The sequence below is a fragment of the Diadema antillarum genome, unplaced genomic scaffold (assembly GCF_040938485.1).
Source record: "Diadema antillarum isolate AM-2024a unplaced genomic scaffold, OU_Dant_1.0 scf00000006, whole genome shotgun sequence".
Classification (NCBI taxonomy): Eukaryota; Metazoa; Echinodermata; class Echinoidea; order Diadematoida; family Diadematidae; genus Diadema; species Diadema antillarum.
In genome coordinates, this window is record NW_027270895.1 from 2,426,865 (window position 1) to 2,444,882 (window position 18,018).

The 18,018-nt window shown below is 39.1% G+C and overlaps 1 protein-coding gene across 1 annotated transcript; it reads right to left on the reverse strand.

Annotated features, from left to right (window-relative positions):
* Nucleotides 1-332: 332 nt before the first annotated feature.
* On the reverse strand, nt 333-15,982 carry LOC139715823 (uncharacterized). The gene is made up of 6 exons (XM_071627365.1): nt 15,952-15,982; nt 14,986-15,071; nt 13,918-13,983; nt 13,279-13,393; nt 2,529-2,857; nt 333-1,331 (listed from the first exon to the last, which is right to left on the reverse strand). The coding sequence occupies exons 1-6, from the start codon at nt 15,980-15,982 to the stop codon at nt 333-335; spliced, it is 1,626 nt and encodes a 541-aa protein (XP_071483466.1).
* Between the last annotated feature and the right edge of the window lie 2,036 nt (nt 15,983-18,018).

Sequence of the window (18,018 nt, forward strand, 5' to 3'; positions counted from 1 at the left end):
TCAAGGTGCAGTAGGAAAAGTGAGTTACACTGTATGAAGTACAAAAATCATTACACACACATGCACATGAAAATGAATGAAACGACATTATACAATAAACCACTTGTGAAAGGGGGTGAAGCCTAAAAACATAGCCACTTTCTGGATCTCTTATCTTCTTCTGATTTATCATGGGATGATACAGTAAGTTGTAATACCGTATCCTCTTTTCTGTTATTCTCTTCGGTGCCTTCCATGCTGCCAGATGTTGTATCTTCATTTCCTTGTCCTGCCACTGATTTATCTATCATTGCAGTATATTCATTTGCTAGATGCCTATACTTTCGAGCGTGCTAAGTTCCTTTACTGCAATTCAACGGATCTATTTCCTCTGTATCCTCATATGTTTGTTCCTTAGGATCTGAAGTGATGTCAGCTGGGGGCTTAGATTGGCTTTTGTCTCGTCTCTTGCAGTTTGATCGCCAATTCTGCAGACAGTTTTGGCTGCATTTGTATTTCAATACACATGAGATACACACTACCATCACTGTGAAAAAAATAAACGTAATTATAACTATAACTTTCACATTATTATTGCCAGGAGAGTTCGGTTCACCTGTATAAGGTAATGTTATATTGTTGATTTCATCAGATGATCCTTTCGTGCTCTTTGGTGCGTCAGTTGTAGAGCTAAAGTCTGACTTCGGGCAAAATCCCTCATGCCCTCCATTTATTGGTTGCTTGGCGAGAGAAGGTGGCTCATGACAGACGGGACTATCGACGTAGACTCCATGATCTCCCTGAGAATGTAGCCACATGTACCAAAGACGGAGGGCTTCCAAATGACAGTCACAGTTCCAAGGATTGCCTTCAAGAAACAAAACTTGAAGACGACCCAGTGTTTGTTCCATTACATTCTCAAGTCTCGACAAGTTGTTATTGTGCAAGTCCAGAGTCGTGATTCGTGGGAGGATGAGGACTCTTCCAGCAGAAACCAATTGGTTGTCAGAAAGGATGATCGTTTGAAGTCGACGCAAGTGAGCAAAAATGTCGCTTGATAATATCTTCAGTTTGTTATACGCGAGGTCGAGAACTTCTAGATGTCTCAAATTATCAAAGACACCAGGACCAAGACTTGACAGGTTATTATTATTCAGGGCAATGAACTCCAATTTTATCACAAACTGGAAGGTGTCCGTCTCGATCTTTGCGATCATATTGTGGCCTAAGTATATTTCTCGAAGATCACTATTCGAGCCATTCAGGGCAAGTTGGTGGAATAGTTCGAGATTGTTACTTTGAAGGTTAATCGTTCTCAGCTTTGATGCGCCTGCGAAAGTGTTGGCTTCCACCTGCATGATAAATAATCATGAACAGCAATTGATTTCTAACGGTGAGAGTGTTTGGATTTTGTTGCGCACATTGACTGCTAGAGATATATAGCCTTCAAGAAAAAATCCTCTCTAGAATTTTGTTAATTTCATAAGAAAGAGAACAAATCCTCGCAGAACAGTGTAAAATGATTAAAATCGGATAGGAAATAAAGAAGGTGATTACATTCTGAAATTTCAACATTTTTCCGAAGACACTATGTCTTCTTGACCATTCTTTATGAATATTCAAATCAGCAAGTTGATGATGTCATGCTCACAATTTCTTGTTCATTTCATATACAGAATTAACAAAAATCCGAAAATCTCATATTTCAGCTGTAGAGATCCATAATTGAATGGAACAAATGTTAAATCTTATATATTTTGGTATGGGAATGTGTTTAAACTCTTATATATTTTGGTATGGGAATGTGCATTAAACTGTATTAGCAAAAACAATTACCCGAATTTCATAGTGAGCAGCTGGTTTTTTAGATGGGAGGGGGTGGTCTATAAGGTAGATAAAGCCTGTAAAAAGCCAGATAAAGGGGGTTCAGGAAGGGCACGTGAAGTTTTGCCTCCCAAATCATGTTTTTTATACAAGAATCCACACAGTGATTTCATTGATTACATTTCCATTTTCACCTGAAGAATAGAATTTGAATTTGTGATTTTTCTTTGAAAAAGTTAATTCTAGTTTGGTTACACACATCCTGATCATATCTTAGTTGCTGTTTGTTTTTTTTTTTCACTAGAAACACTGAAATGACGATTTTTATTTTGTGTGTATTGTTCAACACTTCTAAATTTCACCATTTTACTACGAACTCTTTAATTTTGTCACTGCTTGTTCGATTTTGATGAAATCTTTATTTCTTCTAAGTTAACCAAAGTTAACTTGAAAAATCAAACAGTGTAGTTCCCTGGTGACAATTGGCAACAACGGGTAAGCCTAAAAACTCGCTTGCGCTGCTTGAAGAAGATGCATTTTGTTTCAGACGACAACTAGTAAAAGAAGTCACTGGTCTCATTACTTGAAACTTTCTTAACTTCCACCACATGTGTTTTTTTTTGTACATATCGTGTCAGAAAGTTACAAAAAAGAGCATAATCTGGGAACACTGCTTACATGATAATGTATAATATGTGCAAGTATTAACTTTAACGGCGTCTTACCTGTCTGATTCTATTATTGGACAGGACGAGAACCTGGAGGTCAGAGAAGCCCTCGAAAGTTCCAGGTTCGACTCTCTCGATCTGATTGTGACTCAAGGAGAGGTGGGAAGCAGCATTACATTCCATGGGTACCTCACTCAGCTGTCTGTAATTACAGTCTGCTTCTCGCGTTCCCTCTGAATAGGTACATTTGGTGTCGCATGAAGCAGGGCCCGGAGTTGTCCGAGTTGTCATGTCCTGCCCGCTATAGTGATCTAGCAGTACAGCAACCAGACACATGAGCATGATGTTTTTGCCCATCGCTGTTACTGGCGTTGTTCCTCGCAGATCTGGAGAGTAGAAATAGAGTTTGAATTTTATGTTTATAAAAAAAAAATAAATATTTCCAAATGATTCATTTTTGGAAAATAAGATTTTGCTATACGAGTGGCACGTTTCTCCTCAATAGGGCAAGCACTATTTAAGGCAATTGAAACACTGTACCACAACAACTTCGCCGATGTGTTTTAGAACACATTGTAACAGGAAAGTTAAAGCTAAACTGTTTGAATTTTACTCATGTTATCTGTATATTTTGAGAATGTTGTATGTTAATTGCACAGCGCTTTGATCAGGTCCCTGTAAAAGCGCTCAATTAGAAACATTATCTTTATTATTGTAGCCACCGTCTGTAATTCCTCAGAATCTTGTATGTGAATTACATTATGGTTTGACGGAATATTTAATCAATAAGAGTATACGTTATAGAAAGTTTCATTAACAAACCTCTTTGGTGATGTACTGTATTCAATTTCTATGCATGCTTTATCCCCAAAAGTTGCCACGTAGGGCTTGCCCGACCTAGCAATGAATAAGTAAATTCTTGCCTTAGAAGCGTAATTGGCAATTGGAGGGAGGAGGTGAATAAAAATGTTCGTTATCAGGTAAAGAAACAATCATAACTTTTGTAATGCTTTAAAGAAATTCTATTATCTTAGAATGTATTTTCGCACGTTTTAAAAGGGCAACAGTCACTCGATGCCCTCATTTATCTCACCGGAAATGTTTGACATTGATAACAAAGTGCTTCGTTTTTGGCTGGGTTCCATTATTGTGTGATCCGCTACGCACGCCATGATCTGCCACACTATATTACCGCGGACATATCACAATTTGCGCCACAACTTACATCGTCATTAAGTAATTGTGGTGATCGTGTGATCAGATCTTGTCAAATGTCAAACAATGAAGGTAAATCAAATGCAATGTGGAAATCTTTGAGACGTATCATGCCTAAAAATGTTACTGAAAGCGGTATTCAAAAGATAATTATTGATAATGAGGAAATTGCTGGGTCAAAACATATTGCATCTTGTTTGAATGATCACTTTGTTGATTTAGCAGCTAAGCGGAAATGTAATAAAATATTTGGTGGTAATATGGATCAATATATGAGCCAAGTAAATTCAACGTTTAAGTTTAAGGTAGTAACAAACAATGATGTTTTGAAATGTATTCATGACATTGCAAGGAATAAGGCCACTGGCCTCGATCAAATACCAGCTAGTATTGTACAGGATTCTATAGAGTACATTGTTGAACCGCTAACTCACATTATCAATGCGTCTTTAAGCAAAGGGAAAATTCCTGGTGCGTGGAAAAGAGCACGGGTAACGCCTATTCACAAAAGTGGCGATAGAGCAAATCCCTGCAACTACAGACCAATATCGGTCTTACCTGTCCTATCTAAAGTGTTAGAAAAACTTGTGTTTAATCAAGTGTATGACTACCTCTCTGAGAATGACCTATTATGTCATAACCAACATGGATTCCGTCCAAAACATTCCACTTTGACTGCACTGTTATCTCTCACTGAAGATGTCTGTAGAAATTTAGACAATAGGAAAGTAGTTGGTATTGTAACGCTGGACTTAGAAAAAGCGTTTGATCTGATATCATTTGAGATTTTGCTGAAAAAACTACGATACTATGGCTTTGATCAGAATTCACTATGCTGGTTTCAGGATTATTTTCATGATAGGGAACAATGCACTTCAGTTAACGGTACCATGTCACAGAGCAGACAAGTAACAAGCGGGGTGCCCCAAGGAAGTATCCTTGGGCCATTGCTGTTCATTATCACTTTGAATGATTTATGTAAGTCAGTAAAAAAATGTTCCCTTTCTCTGTATGCAGATGACACTTGTATGTACTTTGCTGCTAAAGATCCAAAAACTTTAGAGAAAGTAATCAATGAGGATCTGAAATCCGCTATGACATGGTTTTCAAATAATGAATTGCTGCTCAGTGTTGACAAATGTCAGTTTATGTTAATCGGTTCAAAGTCAAACTTGAGTCGTTTCTGTAATGTTGATATTCGTCTAAATAACAAAAAATTATTTAGAGTCATGGAATGGAAATATCTTGGGGTCTTGCTGGATTGTAATCTCTCATGGATTCCACAAATTAACAATGTGAAGAAAAAGGTTTTAAAGATGTATTTTGCTTTAAAGCGAATAAGACAGTTCACTGATGAAAAGATAGCGTTAATACTTTACAAAACCTTAATCCAGCCTCACTTCACTTACTGCAGCACTATTTGGATGAATGGTCGACAAACTCGGTTAAAACAGCTGCAGATTTTACAAAATAGATGTTTAAGATCCGTACTTGGAGTGAATAGTAGATTTCACACTGAAGCTCTCTTTGAAACCCTCAAGATTGATCAGCTGAAAGAATACTGGGTCAAACAGGCTTTGGTTAATCTGTTTAACTTACTTCATAATCTCGGCCCACCTGTTTTATCTTCATTGATCGAATTCAATAGTGATGTTGGCTATGCCCTTCGTCATGCTAACTCACAAATTGCTCTTCCAAGACCTCACACAAATTTTCTTCAACTTAGCCCATTATATCATGCATCAAGGCTTTTTAATACATTGCCCAACAATCTCAGACTTATAACAGATTTGAAATTTTTTGGTAAAGAGATCTGTAAAATTGAAAATATCGGCTCTCTTCTTTCACCATGTAGATATTGAATATTAACCTATGTCCTCTTATGTCACTACATGGTTACTACGGTTTCTTTTTCTTGTTTTTTTTTCCTTGTATTTTTCTTCCTTTCAATACTGTAAATGTGTTCAATCTTGTTTATGTTTTGTTTAATTGTATTTCATTGTTTTTATCTATTGTTTTAATGTATATCACGGCCTCGCTGAAAAACAGCTATTAGCTGAATGCGGGCACACTCTGTATGTGTTTTTAACCGTGAATAAAATTAGATAAACAAACAAACAAACAAACAAAATCTTGACGTCCATCGTCGCAATCGCGTTGATTGTATACAATTTTGTACTTTTCAAACGAGCATTGTGATTACCGCTACTAATCTCAAGATCCGAAACGATTTGTTAAGATATGTTCACTAAAATTACCCCACGATTCAGTCGTGGTGCAAATTGTGACGGACACCAACTACCAGTCACTTGAGGCATGTGTATATAGCATGTCGCATGTAGCGGATCGCATGACAGTGGAAAGCCATCATTAGTAGACCTATAGTGATATGGATATAAGATACGAGTCACAGACTTTTGAACACTGCAATGATGCCACTATGGGCAGCTAACGGGACAAAAGAAACACAACCTAAAATGAACGTTTGTTTGAGCCAGATAATCGGGTTCTTCGATTGTCAAAATCAATTCAACATTCTCATTTGAATAACAGGCAAACTCTGTAATTTTCTTTCCCACAGTTTCAAATCGACGTTCACCTTGGCTGTTATAGTAGACAGAGTAATAAGACCAGAATAGTAGAAATTCCATCATAATCATTGCGATAGAAAGTTATCGAATTTAATAGCTTGATACCTTTACATGAAACAGAAAATATCAGGTATGAGAAATTAAAACGAACAATCCAAGCTAGGACGAACTGGTGGTGTCATAGGCTCACATGTCATCCATTTACCTAACATAAACTCTTCACTGAATTACCATTTTATATAAAATGAATATGAAGAATGGATTGCATCGTCATTGCATCATCATTCGGATCAGATTTTATATAATATGATAATATATCAGATTTGTAATACTCTGTCAACGATGCCTTTCAACGAAAAGGTTGCAATAACTGGATTACTATCCACAAAACATTTGAGTCGTGTAAGATTTTTGTCTAAAAGACAACGGGAGAGCCGTGATTTGAATAAGTCATCGCCTTTGGGAATCTTAATATCTATGTTGAGAGCACTATTCAGTGAAAAAAGGTGAAACTTATAAATCCCGCAAGTTTGTCATCTTTGTCCAAAACAGACAAAACTGCTGTCATTGTATCTGACTTCACACTAGTTAGTATTTCATTCGCGCATTACAGGTGTGAACTGTAAATTGCGATGCTCATTATTTTGAATATATTACAAAGTGCGATTATATAGATTCACGCCTGTTTCGATAAATTGAGTTGAGTCTTTTCGCCAATTACCAAACGTACATCATTTTGCCATCCGAAATAATGACCGAAACTTCAAACTTTAAACAGATACATGATTTTCTGCTTTGCTCTTTTTTCGATGTGATACGAAATATGGGTAGCTTTTCTGCATGGTAAAACCAACAATACCATTTGTACAAACTAACCATAAGATGCTGAAAAAAAAAAAACATTATGGCACATCATTTCCCTCGACAAGAAATTATGCGCAGATTGCAATACACATTCATATGTGCATGACGTGTAGAGCATTTTTCAATGAAAATATCCATCAGAACTGATGTAATCACAATAATATATTTGATGATGATGAAGGATTAGTCTATATATTTTTTCTTGTTGCGGCACAGACTTGATTACTTGATCGAGTATTGCTACTAAAATAAGGGTTTTGTTAAGACAATTAAGCAAATAAAAAGACAAACAAACACAATGAAAGGTGTTAAATGTTAGGAATTACCTGCCAAAGTTGGAAAACATGGTCCTTTCACACCCAGAATGGCAATGGTGGGAACCAGACATGAGAAAGAACCTCCTTAAACAATAGGTAGTCTGATGAACAAAGCAGAAAAGCACGAAAGCATGGATGCATGGCACTTAACCACAGTTCGATACTGATCATCGACACGCATGTCATATAGGCCCCCGGGAGCCAGGGGTGGTGGGGTGCAGCACCCCCCAACTTTTTGAGTACGAAGCTCCCGAAATTTCTATGTTTGCACGTTATACACGGTAGCTGGCAATCAATCATGCAACCTCCTTAAAGGGGAAATCCGGGAAATAAAAGTTAGTCCAAGACGAAAAAGTGAAATATAACAAGCCAAATTATGAAAGTTTGAAAAAAAAAATGGGGTGAAAATCAAAACGGCATCCTGAGGGTGGCTCAAGGAATCAGCACCCCTGAAAAAAAAAAGGCGTTCCACGGACCTGCTTCTCAATGTTCAGAAGTGTAACTGTAAAATTTTATCTTGGTCTTTGAACGTACATACAAAATATTACTATGTCAGTGTTTACTTCCGATCTGTACATATAATTATTCTCTGGCCGTTTGCCAATCTGTTCTTGAGAGAGAGGGAGAGAGAGAGAGAGAGAGAGGACCACAAAGAGCAAACTACAGTCGCTATAACTTGATAAATTCAGTCAAGCATTTATGACTCGGGCGGGCATGACTATAGAATAGTAATTGACTTCTGTTGGTTTGATAGCCAAAGTCAGTTACACCTATGTACAAAGTACATCCATGTCACTTCTGATGACCCAATGAGATAAGGAACAGGTAAATAACATTGTCTTACCGAATCATCTCACATCACCCTCTGAGAACAAGATCACTCATCAGCTGCTCATATAATTCGCTGGTTCTTTTAGTTTACAGCCCGTACTCCGGAGGTCCTTTATTCTGAAGATTCGCCATTCCTATACCGTCCGTTATCCAAAGATTCGCCATTCCCATGGTCCGTTATTCCGAAGATTTACCATTCCTACGGTCCGTCATTCCGACGATTCACCATTCCTACGGTCATTCCGAAGTTCGGGAATCCTGACATCCAGGTTTAATGCTCCGAAAATTGAATAAACTACTGTAAATGAGATACAACTTGTAGTAATTCAAAATCAAAGTTTATTCGGCACACGATGTGTATGACGCATTATTTCCCCCCTGTAGTTAGTAAGGATTGTACAAAAGTAATACACATATCAGTTTGCCGCTAATAACTAATACTAATACTAGTACATGACACTGTAGTTGTAGTAATTAGACTTAAAAGTGACAGTCATTACACACAGGATTGGTAAAGTTAAAGCATTCGTCTCACCGAAAAATGCGCGCGCGTGTGTGTGTGTGTGTGTGTGTGTGTTGGTTCGTTGCTGGCGCTTAAGATGTCTGGGCAAGCTATTGTTGTAGACGTCAATGAACTCTAACTTGATCACAAACTGAAAGGTGCCATTTTCAATGCCTTTGATGTTATTGCTACTTAAATCTACGTCTTGAAGTTCGATGTTCGAAACACTCAAAGCAATTAAGACTGTCGAATGTGTAGAGATTAGTCATTGTTACTTTGAAGGTGAATCACTTGAAGCTTTGATGAACCAGGTTAGCTTCCAACTACTTTATGACAATCAAAATGAAGAAACGATTATTTTGTTGCGCTGAGTTTAAGAGCGTTCTGTGTGTAGTTGAGTTTAAGCCTGAAGACTCAACCCCTTGTCTGCATTTTGGTAATCATGTTGTAATTGAAAAGTGGACGGTCCAACACAGACTCAATATTGCATGGTTTGGGAGTCAAATGGTGTGTACAGTTCTGGTTGAGGTGATGATTTAGCTTTTAATGTTTTGCGCGATATTCAGAAACCACTCTAAGAGATGTCAAAGAGCATGCAATTGTAAGGGGTATCAAGAGTTTATTCGATGAAAATCGGTTTTGAAATGGCTGAGATATCCAAAAACCAATTTTCATCAATCACCAATCATTCAAGAACGTTTCTCATTATCTTACTTAGGAATGTTCAAAACATGAATCCCCACCTGAACCAGTACTGTACAGTTCCTTTAAGAATTTAGGAGAATAGCAACTCCTGTCATGCTTTTCAGGAGTAGAGGTTGTTGCTGCTACATGTAAAAACACAGAATCTTATCAAAAGGTTTGTCGCCACCATCGTCGTGTGTACATGTGTTTAGTATTAATATTTGTCATTAGGACCTATACTACTGTGTGACAAAAACGTGGGAAAGTTTTTATGATCATTGTTATCCTTTTGATTCTAAATGTGATCTAAACACAGTTTCTTCCATTTGGTTTGATAACACTTTTTTTGATATAAGTCGAAATGAACACCGAGTAGTATTTCACATTCATGGAGGGGTTGATACAGTATTAGATAAACTATCATTTGCATGTTCAAGTGACAGGGAGAGTTTATTGATGTAATGACATCTTCACCTTGTATACATTGTTTTCGATAGATATCACTCTTTCTTCGCAAAACCTATTCATAGCTTTCATACGTCTTGGTCGAATTAATGGAAAATTTACTGTTTTTTTTTAAAGAAAATCAAAGATATCTGGAGGATTCAGTGCAGCTTCCCTTTAAATTGTGTTTGCCACAGATTAACCTTTCCACAGGAAAGTGAGGAAAAGATGTTGTATCAGTGGGCTCCTTTTTGCAGTAGTCTTAAATTTTCCACGTGGTGTAATAAATCATTAATGTTACGGACGAAGATATCTAGGGACACTTCACGTGCTACCTATGTGGCGTGTATAACTTACCTGTCTAATTCTATTGTTCGACAAGACGAGAACCTCGAGGTAAGAGAAGCCCTGGAATGTTCCCGGTTCGATTCTCTCAATCTGATTGTGACGTAACATACGAGATGTATGAAGCAGCATTACATTCCATAGGAACTTCACTCAGCTGTCTATATTCACAATTTGCCCGTCGCTTTCCCTCCAAATAGGTGCATTTGGCGTCACAGGTCCAAATTCTCTGGGTTGACTCATTTCCCGCTATGAGGATCTAACAGTATGGCAACCAGACATATTATCATGACATTTCTTCCCATCGTTGCCGTTGACTTTCAGCCGAACGTTACTGAAAAGTACAAATTAGATTTTGATTCCAATACCGTTTTTGAGGACATATTCAAAAGCAACTTCCAGACCAGGAAGCTAAACTGACATTGATTGCGTCATGTGGATGGTGTGTCTGAACTTTAGTCTACAAGATGGCTGATAATCATCGTGCACGCGCAACAATGATTGTAAAGCTTCATTACGACTTCCGTTGCATTATTCACCACTAACACGAATACTACAGTATTCCTAGGATTATTCTGCTACCACTTTACTTCACTTTAGGCATGTACAGACATGCACATACAAACCGAAAAGCATGAGTACGTTATCTTGTGTTTGTTTGCGTGCATTGTTTTTTTTTTTTGTGACCATAAAGTGGTATACTTTGCATGGAGAGACAGTCATGATCATTATGCCCAGTGGCGATCACAATTCATAAAATTATTATATTTAAGCCAATCAAGTTTACGAGAAATTTAAGATAGAGATAGAGAAAGAAAGAGAAGAAGGAGTATGTGAGACTCCACTACAAAGATTACAATAATTTGTAGCAAATGTTTTGTGTTTGTGTGCTTGAGTTCTGACTCGTTCGATCTCTATAACCTGTCGTGGAGCCCCTCGTATCAGTGGAACTAATTACTTCGGCGTTGACAATGGTACAGTGGACTCCTCTTAAAACGAAGTTCTCGGGATCGGCAGTCTTCTTTCTTTAAATCAGAATTTCGTCGTATAAAAACCGAACATGTAAACAATTAAAGAACACACACATAGGGCGGATACTGTTGCGGCCTGAGTTATTACTTCGCTGTATCCGGAATTTTATTATTACCATGCTCGTTTGTAATGGTAATTAAATATTGAAATAAACTAACTTTGAACAGGATTATACTATTATGTGTGGGGGAAAACACCTTCTAACATTGAAATGAATAAAATGGCAAGTATAATTGGAAATTGTACGCAACGCACTCTTTTTTTGCAATGTGGTGAGTTTAATACGGTAGTTATCATAATAACCTGCACTGATCCTCTGTTTAAAAAAAACGTATGTTTGTAAACTTCAGTGCTTAGTTTGTTGATCGTAAAATGTAGGTCCTATCTGTGCAAAGGAAAACACAGATTAAAGGTGGTTGATAGACAAGGTGAAGCTACTTTTTTTAGAAGGTGTGTGTGAAATGTACGTCTTGATGTTGATGAACGCCTACCACGAATAACATAAATTTTGTTACAGATTTATGTTGAGTAGATTTATTTCAGAACAATGCTTCCGGCTCTGTCGCGAAGTATTGTTAACTGCGATACTCTAAATAAAAAATAACATCTGCACAATAGAAATGTGATATCAAATTACAAATTGATTTCAAATTTGCTTCATTGACAAAACGTAATCGAGATAAAATTCTTATTAACCTTCTTAATTTCTAAGAAATATACTCGATTAGTTCATTCCGTTTTAAAAAATCGATCAACAATAAATCTAAGGTACTGTACAGTATCAACTTTTTCAATTTGAATACCACTGATTCGTACGTGCAGGTCATTGTATTTTGCCAACGATGATCGTCAGCCGATTGATGAACATACAGTCTTTTCAACATTTGGAATAAATCTATTTCCACACTGTTTTTTTTTTAAATAATAATAATAGGAAACAGGATTGTCAATTTGGACGGTTACTATCCGTATCAGTCGTGAATGATTATCCCGAAGTTATATGTAAAGACACACATTATATGATTTTAAGAAATGGGGAAACAACAACAACAACAACAAAAACATTCTATCCCGATGACGGCATCTGTACGTCAAGGGGAGGAGTAAAAAGTTCCGTAGAAAATTTACATCCCAAAGGCTTGAGAAAGGCTAAACGTGCTTTATAAAGAAAACTCATTTAATAGTCGAGAGTCGACACCCCCCCCCCCCCGGAAAAAAAAACAAAGCAAAACACAAAGACATGTACTGAAGGCGAAAGGGATAAAGGTCGATATAACTGCTCTGTGTATAGTTTGGAAACATGAACAATATCATACCTCGGACTTTATACTCAATTTGTATGTGACAATGGATTTAGGGTTGCCCTTACTACTAAATAATATTACGTGAATCATGAAGACTGAAAAATTGAATTTGGATGCCACTGATTCGTGCATTCAGGTCATTGTACTTTGTGTCGTGAGCACATTGAAACACACATAATCTTTCAAACATGTGGTGTTATTTCCACATATTTTTTACTTTGTAATGATAGGAAAAAATATTGTCCATCTGGATGGTTACTATCAGTATCAGACGTCAATGATTAAACGTAACTCATCGCTGAAAATACACATTATACGATTTTAAGAGATGAGAAAGCAAACAAACAAACAAACAAACAAACTTTTTCTCCCAGTAATGACAGTAATAACTATGACTGCTAGTGCTTATAGCGCATAACTATATCCCTATGCTCTCAAAAGATGGAAAGATTATACAAAAACATACAATTCTATTAATGATGGTGCCTAGATTCATGTGTGCTTACACTATAAAAAAAAATGCCCTTTAAATGCAGACTTGAATCTATTGGTAATAGTGATTTGTCTTAAATTCTGGGGTAGATGATTCCATAGGGTAGAAGCGTTATTAGCAAAATGTTTGCTAACCATAAAATTTTGGTCTTCTGTTGAATAACAACAGGTCTTTGCTTTTTGTACGAAGGTTCCTCTCTGGTGTGTAGATGACGATGACGGCACTGATGGTCATGGCATTGAAGCTGCGATGGTTGCACAATATCACCAGACGTGCAGGCTCCAGTACAACAACACCAAACTACAGAGGGCACAAAAGAGAGCACTCAAGAAAGAAGGGCAGAGCGATGAGGAACAATCTTTATGCAAACGCTCCAGGGCACATTCATGTTCATCGAGTACAGAGAAGGTCCCAGAAGCTTGTTTCTTCTGTGGATAACCTATTGGGGCTAACATTCTTTGGAAAGCTGCAACATTCTAAATGGACAGACGGGTACTTGCCTGTGCAACCCTTCTTGGTGATACAGAACTGCTTAGCCGTCTCAGTGGGAGGGACATGGTAGCGTTGGACGCCCAGTATCACTCACAGTGCCTGATATGACTTTACAACTGCACAAGAAATGTCCAGTTAACAGGACTACAGGACTCAGACCAAGAGCGAGCAATGTCGGCAGTTGTCTTCGCTGAACCCGTCCTCTACATTGAAGAAACCAGACAAGATGAGGAGACGGCACCAGTATTCAGATTGGCCGATTTTTTCCACCTCTATCAGTCCAGAATGGATTAGCTTGGAGTGCAGCTCGACACTAACCCTGCAGCACTTACCGCAGCCCAAATACTGAAGTTCAACAGCATCAAACACAGGTGAACACGTGGCACCACATCATCCACCTGTGTCAAGCACAGTGTTGCACAGGGGACCCCCACTTCCAACATACATAGGGATGATATTGCATGCTCATGCACGCAAGAAGGAATTGGTCAACAGACTGTCACACGTTGGCCTGAGCATCTCTCTTTTGTCATCTTGGGCTGCATTTCATGCCAGCCAACAGCCACGAGATGCTCGAGTCATCTGCCCCATGTCGCTGCTTCCTGGAAAGTGCCCACATTGTGGCCATGATCCTGCATTCAATGGACGTTGTGAAAAATGCTGTAGAACGCCTGAATCCTGGACAGACACCAGTGGTCACCTTTGATCAGCTACTGCTTGCTTTGGCCAAGCAGATACAGTGGAAGTAGCCAGAGAGTTATGGTGAAGACCTCATAGTCGTGATGTTTGGTGGTCTCCACGTAGAGATGGCGGCACTGAAAACAATGGGGGACTGACTGCAAGGGAGTGATTGGGTGCATGCACTTGTGCAAACTGAGATTGCGATCGTGACAGCAGGGACAGCAGACTCATTCCTGCGAGCATTTCATGTCTTGCGCACAAGAAGAGCACATCAAGTGACTGCAGCAGCACTGTACATCCTGCAACATCATGCCTACAACCACTACTGTCTAGGAGAAACCAGGGACACAGAGGACCTTCCTACGTTTGAAGACTGGTGTCGCCAGAGACGAGACAACATCCCCCAGTTTCGCTACTGGGCAACTGTGCTGGAATAAAACTGTTGGTTCTAGTGTATGTGCGTTCTCTCAGGCAGGGATCATTGGTGATATACCTCGATGCTCTGACAGAGCTGGTCCCACCTATGCTAGGTGGATACCAGTGCACCTAAAGGACATGGCCAAACTCACTACCAAACACCCAGATGTATCCAGGAAATTTAGTGAAGGCCACTTCACAGTTCAGAAAACATAGAGGGTGTTCTCTTCAATCCCGATTGACCAGGCACATGAGCAGAATAATGCCTGCATCAAAGGAGACGGTGGCGTAGTTGGGCTCACTGAAACCCTAGTGCCCTTCGTCGCTGGACGGTTGCGGGACCGGAGGTTGCTAGGGTGTTCGAAGAATTCCAGGATGGGGACCAATACTGTAGACCGCAAACAGCAGACACACAAGACAAACAAGTTTCTGGGACCGTCTCTGTACTCGATGAACGTGAATGTGCCCTGGTGTTTTCCATAAAGATTGTTCCTCATCGCTCTGCCCTCCTTTCTTGAGTGCTCTCTTTTGTGCCCTCTGTATGCCATGACCATCATCGAGTCTTTTAATGTGAAATGATCCTGGAAGCTCTCAAAGTTCACTGAATTTGATCAAGTTCTCTGCGAGTGAACTGTACCCACTACCAATGTCTTTCCTCTTTGATTGGTCAGGTTTGGTCAGTGTCTCCATCTTGTCTTCTTGTCTTTATGAGGCACAACCTGCAGTCAGTTGTGGTGAGGTACGGTGATGTTGATGGTGAAGTTCGCTCAGCATGAGCTAGTGTGAACCTCTTGGACATGGTGGAACTGTCTTGAACAAAAACCAGCACCGTCAGTCTACAGGCATGCATGCATCACGATGAACCCGGAATGACACAATGTAACATTTCTGGCATCATCACTGCCACTACAGTTACCACTACAACTACAACTACAACTACAACTACAACTACAACTACTACCACTACCACCACCACCAGGATCAAGTCATTAGATCCAAAGATAACGACAAATGTAGATCGAGAAGCGGCCATGTAATGTAAAGCAGCCATTCTGAAATCCAATATGGCGGCAAATTTGGTGAAAATACGCAATGTAGATTGTTACCATTGGATTCCTTGCCCCCCCAAAACATACGTTTAGACACTAGAATCGAGTCAATAGCAGCATTAGACCCAGAGATAATCGCAAATGTAGATTTCAAATGGCAGCCATTTTGAAATCCAATATGGCGGCCCATTGGTGAAAACACGCTATGCAGATTGTTACCATTGGATTCCTTGCCCCCAGGAACATACATTTAGACTCCAGAATTGAGTCAATAGCAACATTAGACCCAGAGTAATCGCAAATGTAGATTTCAAATGGCGGCCATTTTGAAATCCAATATGGCGGACATAAAGACAGAATTCCGAGTGGCCCAATATCTAAAAATGTTGGATGACATTGTCACTGAAAGAAAGACTGCTCTGAGAGACCTGGTTGTCATGGCAACAAAACAGATGACTGAATTAGGATACCGTAAACAGCATGCCAAGCAACAAGAAGTTGATGCGACCAATCACTTGATGTCAGTGGAAAGAGAAATAGGACTGTTCTTCGAAGAGAAGCTGCGTCGCGTGGACGCCACCTTGCGGCGAGAGGAGGACATGATAAAACAGGAAGCAGAAAAAATAATTTCTAAAATTAATGAGAAAAAAGAACAGCGATTGCGACAGATGCGTAATGAAGCGAGAGCAAAAAGAGGGAAAATAGCCAAAGTACAAGAAGAATTATTGATCTCACTTATAGACATACATAATGAGTTTTCCAGAAAATTCGAACATTGTCACCATCAAATTAAGGAGAGTCAACTCGCCATGACAAAAGTTTGGGTGATATTGACGCACTGCTCCTCAGTAACAAACGACTGATCGAGGAAGGGAAAGATCTCGTAAGGTCACTGAACCTGGCCGTTGGGTCAGCTGATGAGAGGAAGGAGGAGGAGAACCCTGAAGGCATCTCAAGCAAGGTGAAAACTGTCCGATTTGTGAAAAGTGAGGAAGGCAATGGTTACAAGGGGAGAGTCGATTGGTGTGGCGGGAAGTGGGAACTCAGCGACTCAATTAAGATTTGTAAAGAGGATGTAAAATTCCCAGTGATAGTTGGGTGTATCAACGAGGAGGAGGTGGTCATTTCAGACAGGACTATTGACAGCGTGCAAACATATGTGACAAATGTCCGAACCAAAAAGACGGAGAAAGCGGCACGGAACGACAGTGAAACACGTATCGTTTCATGTACAGAACTGGATGACAACACGATAGTCTGTGGCAAGTGGCGTAGACGATGTTCAGGACCAGTCTTGAGCGAGTGCATCTCACTGTACGACAGGCAGTGGAAACTCCTCAGACACCTGGACATACCAAGACACGTGCAGAAAGACTACACTTGGGTAGATGTTGCAGTCGATGTGAGTGGTATGATCCTTGCTTGTGAGGGTGGTCAGTCTAATATCTACGTCATCGATTCGAAAAGTGGAAAGAATGAGAGCGTGATCACGTGCAAGTCTGGGAATATCAGGATGTGTGGAATTATGACTTGCGGGAAGATCATAGCTCATACGACATCTAAAGGCACATTGTTGGTAATCGATCGTCAGGGAGATCAGATGGAGATAAAACATAGTGATCCAATCTGGAATGCGGCTATAGATCCTTTGACCGATGACCCGTATGTTGTATGCTACGATAAAAAGAGCAACGTGTGTTCCATTGATCGTATGTCTTACAACGGTGAGGCGGGAGTACGAGAATTGACCCTGCAACTATGGAAGGGACAAGGAACACTTAGAAGAGACTTTCATGTTCTATTTTCAAGGGTCATTATCACCTCTGATGGCAAACTCATTTTGTGTGATAGAAGAAACGTCATGGTCTATAAGAAAACGTTTACATTGTAAACGATAGCCTATTATCTACATTTAATTCAGGGGATATTCGAATGGATTGAGAAAATAATGCAACTTCATCAAGAAGCGGAATGAGAGCATAAGTAGGTTTTGCTCCCACATCCAATATATAATGACTTCCATTTTTTAGATGGTGTTTGGTCTCACAAAACATGTGAATACATGTGAATATATGTGAACACTCTCCTAGAAGTTCAGTAGATCCTCCGGTTAAATATAATGTTTACCATTTCTCCCTTTATATATATAATATATATATATATATATATATATATATATATATGTAGATGGATAGATATAAAGCCTCAAATATAGGAAGATATTACTGTTTTTCTCTATACCATAACCATAGACGGTTCATTCCAGAAAAATATATTATATATATA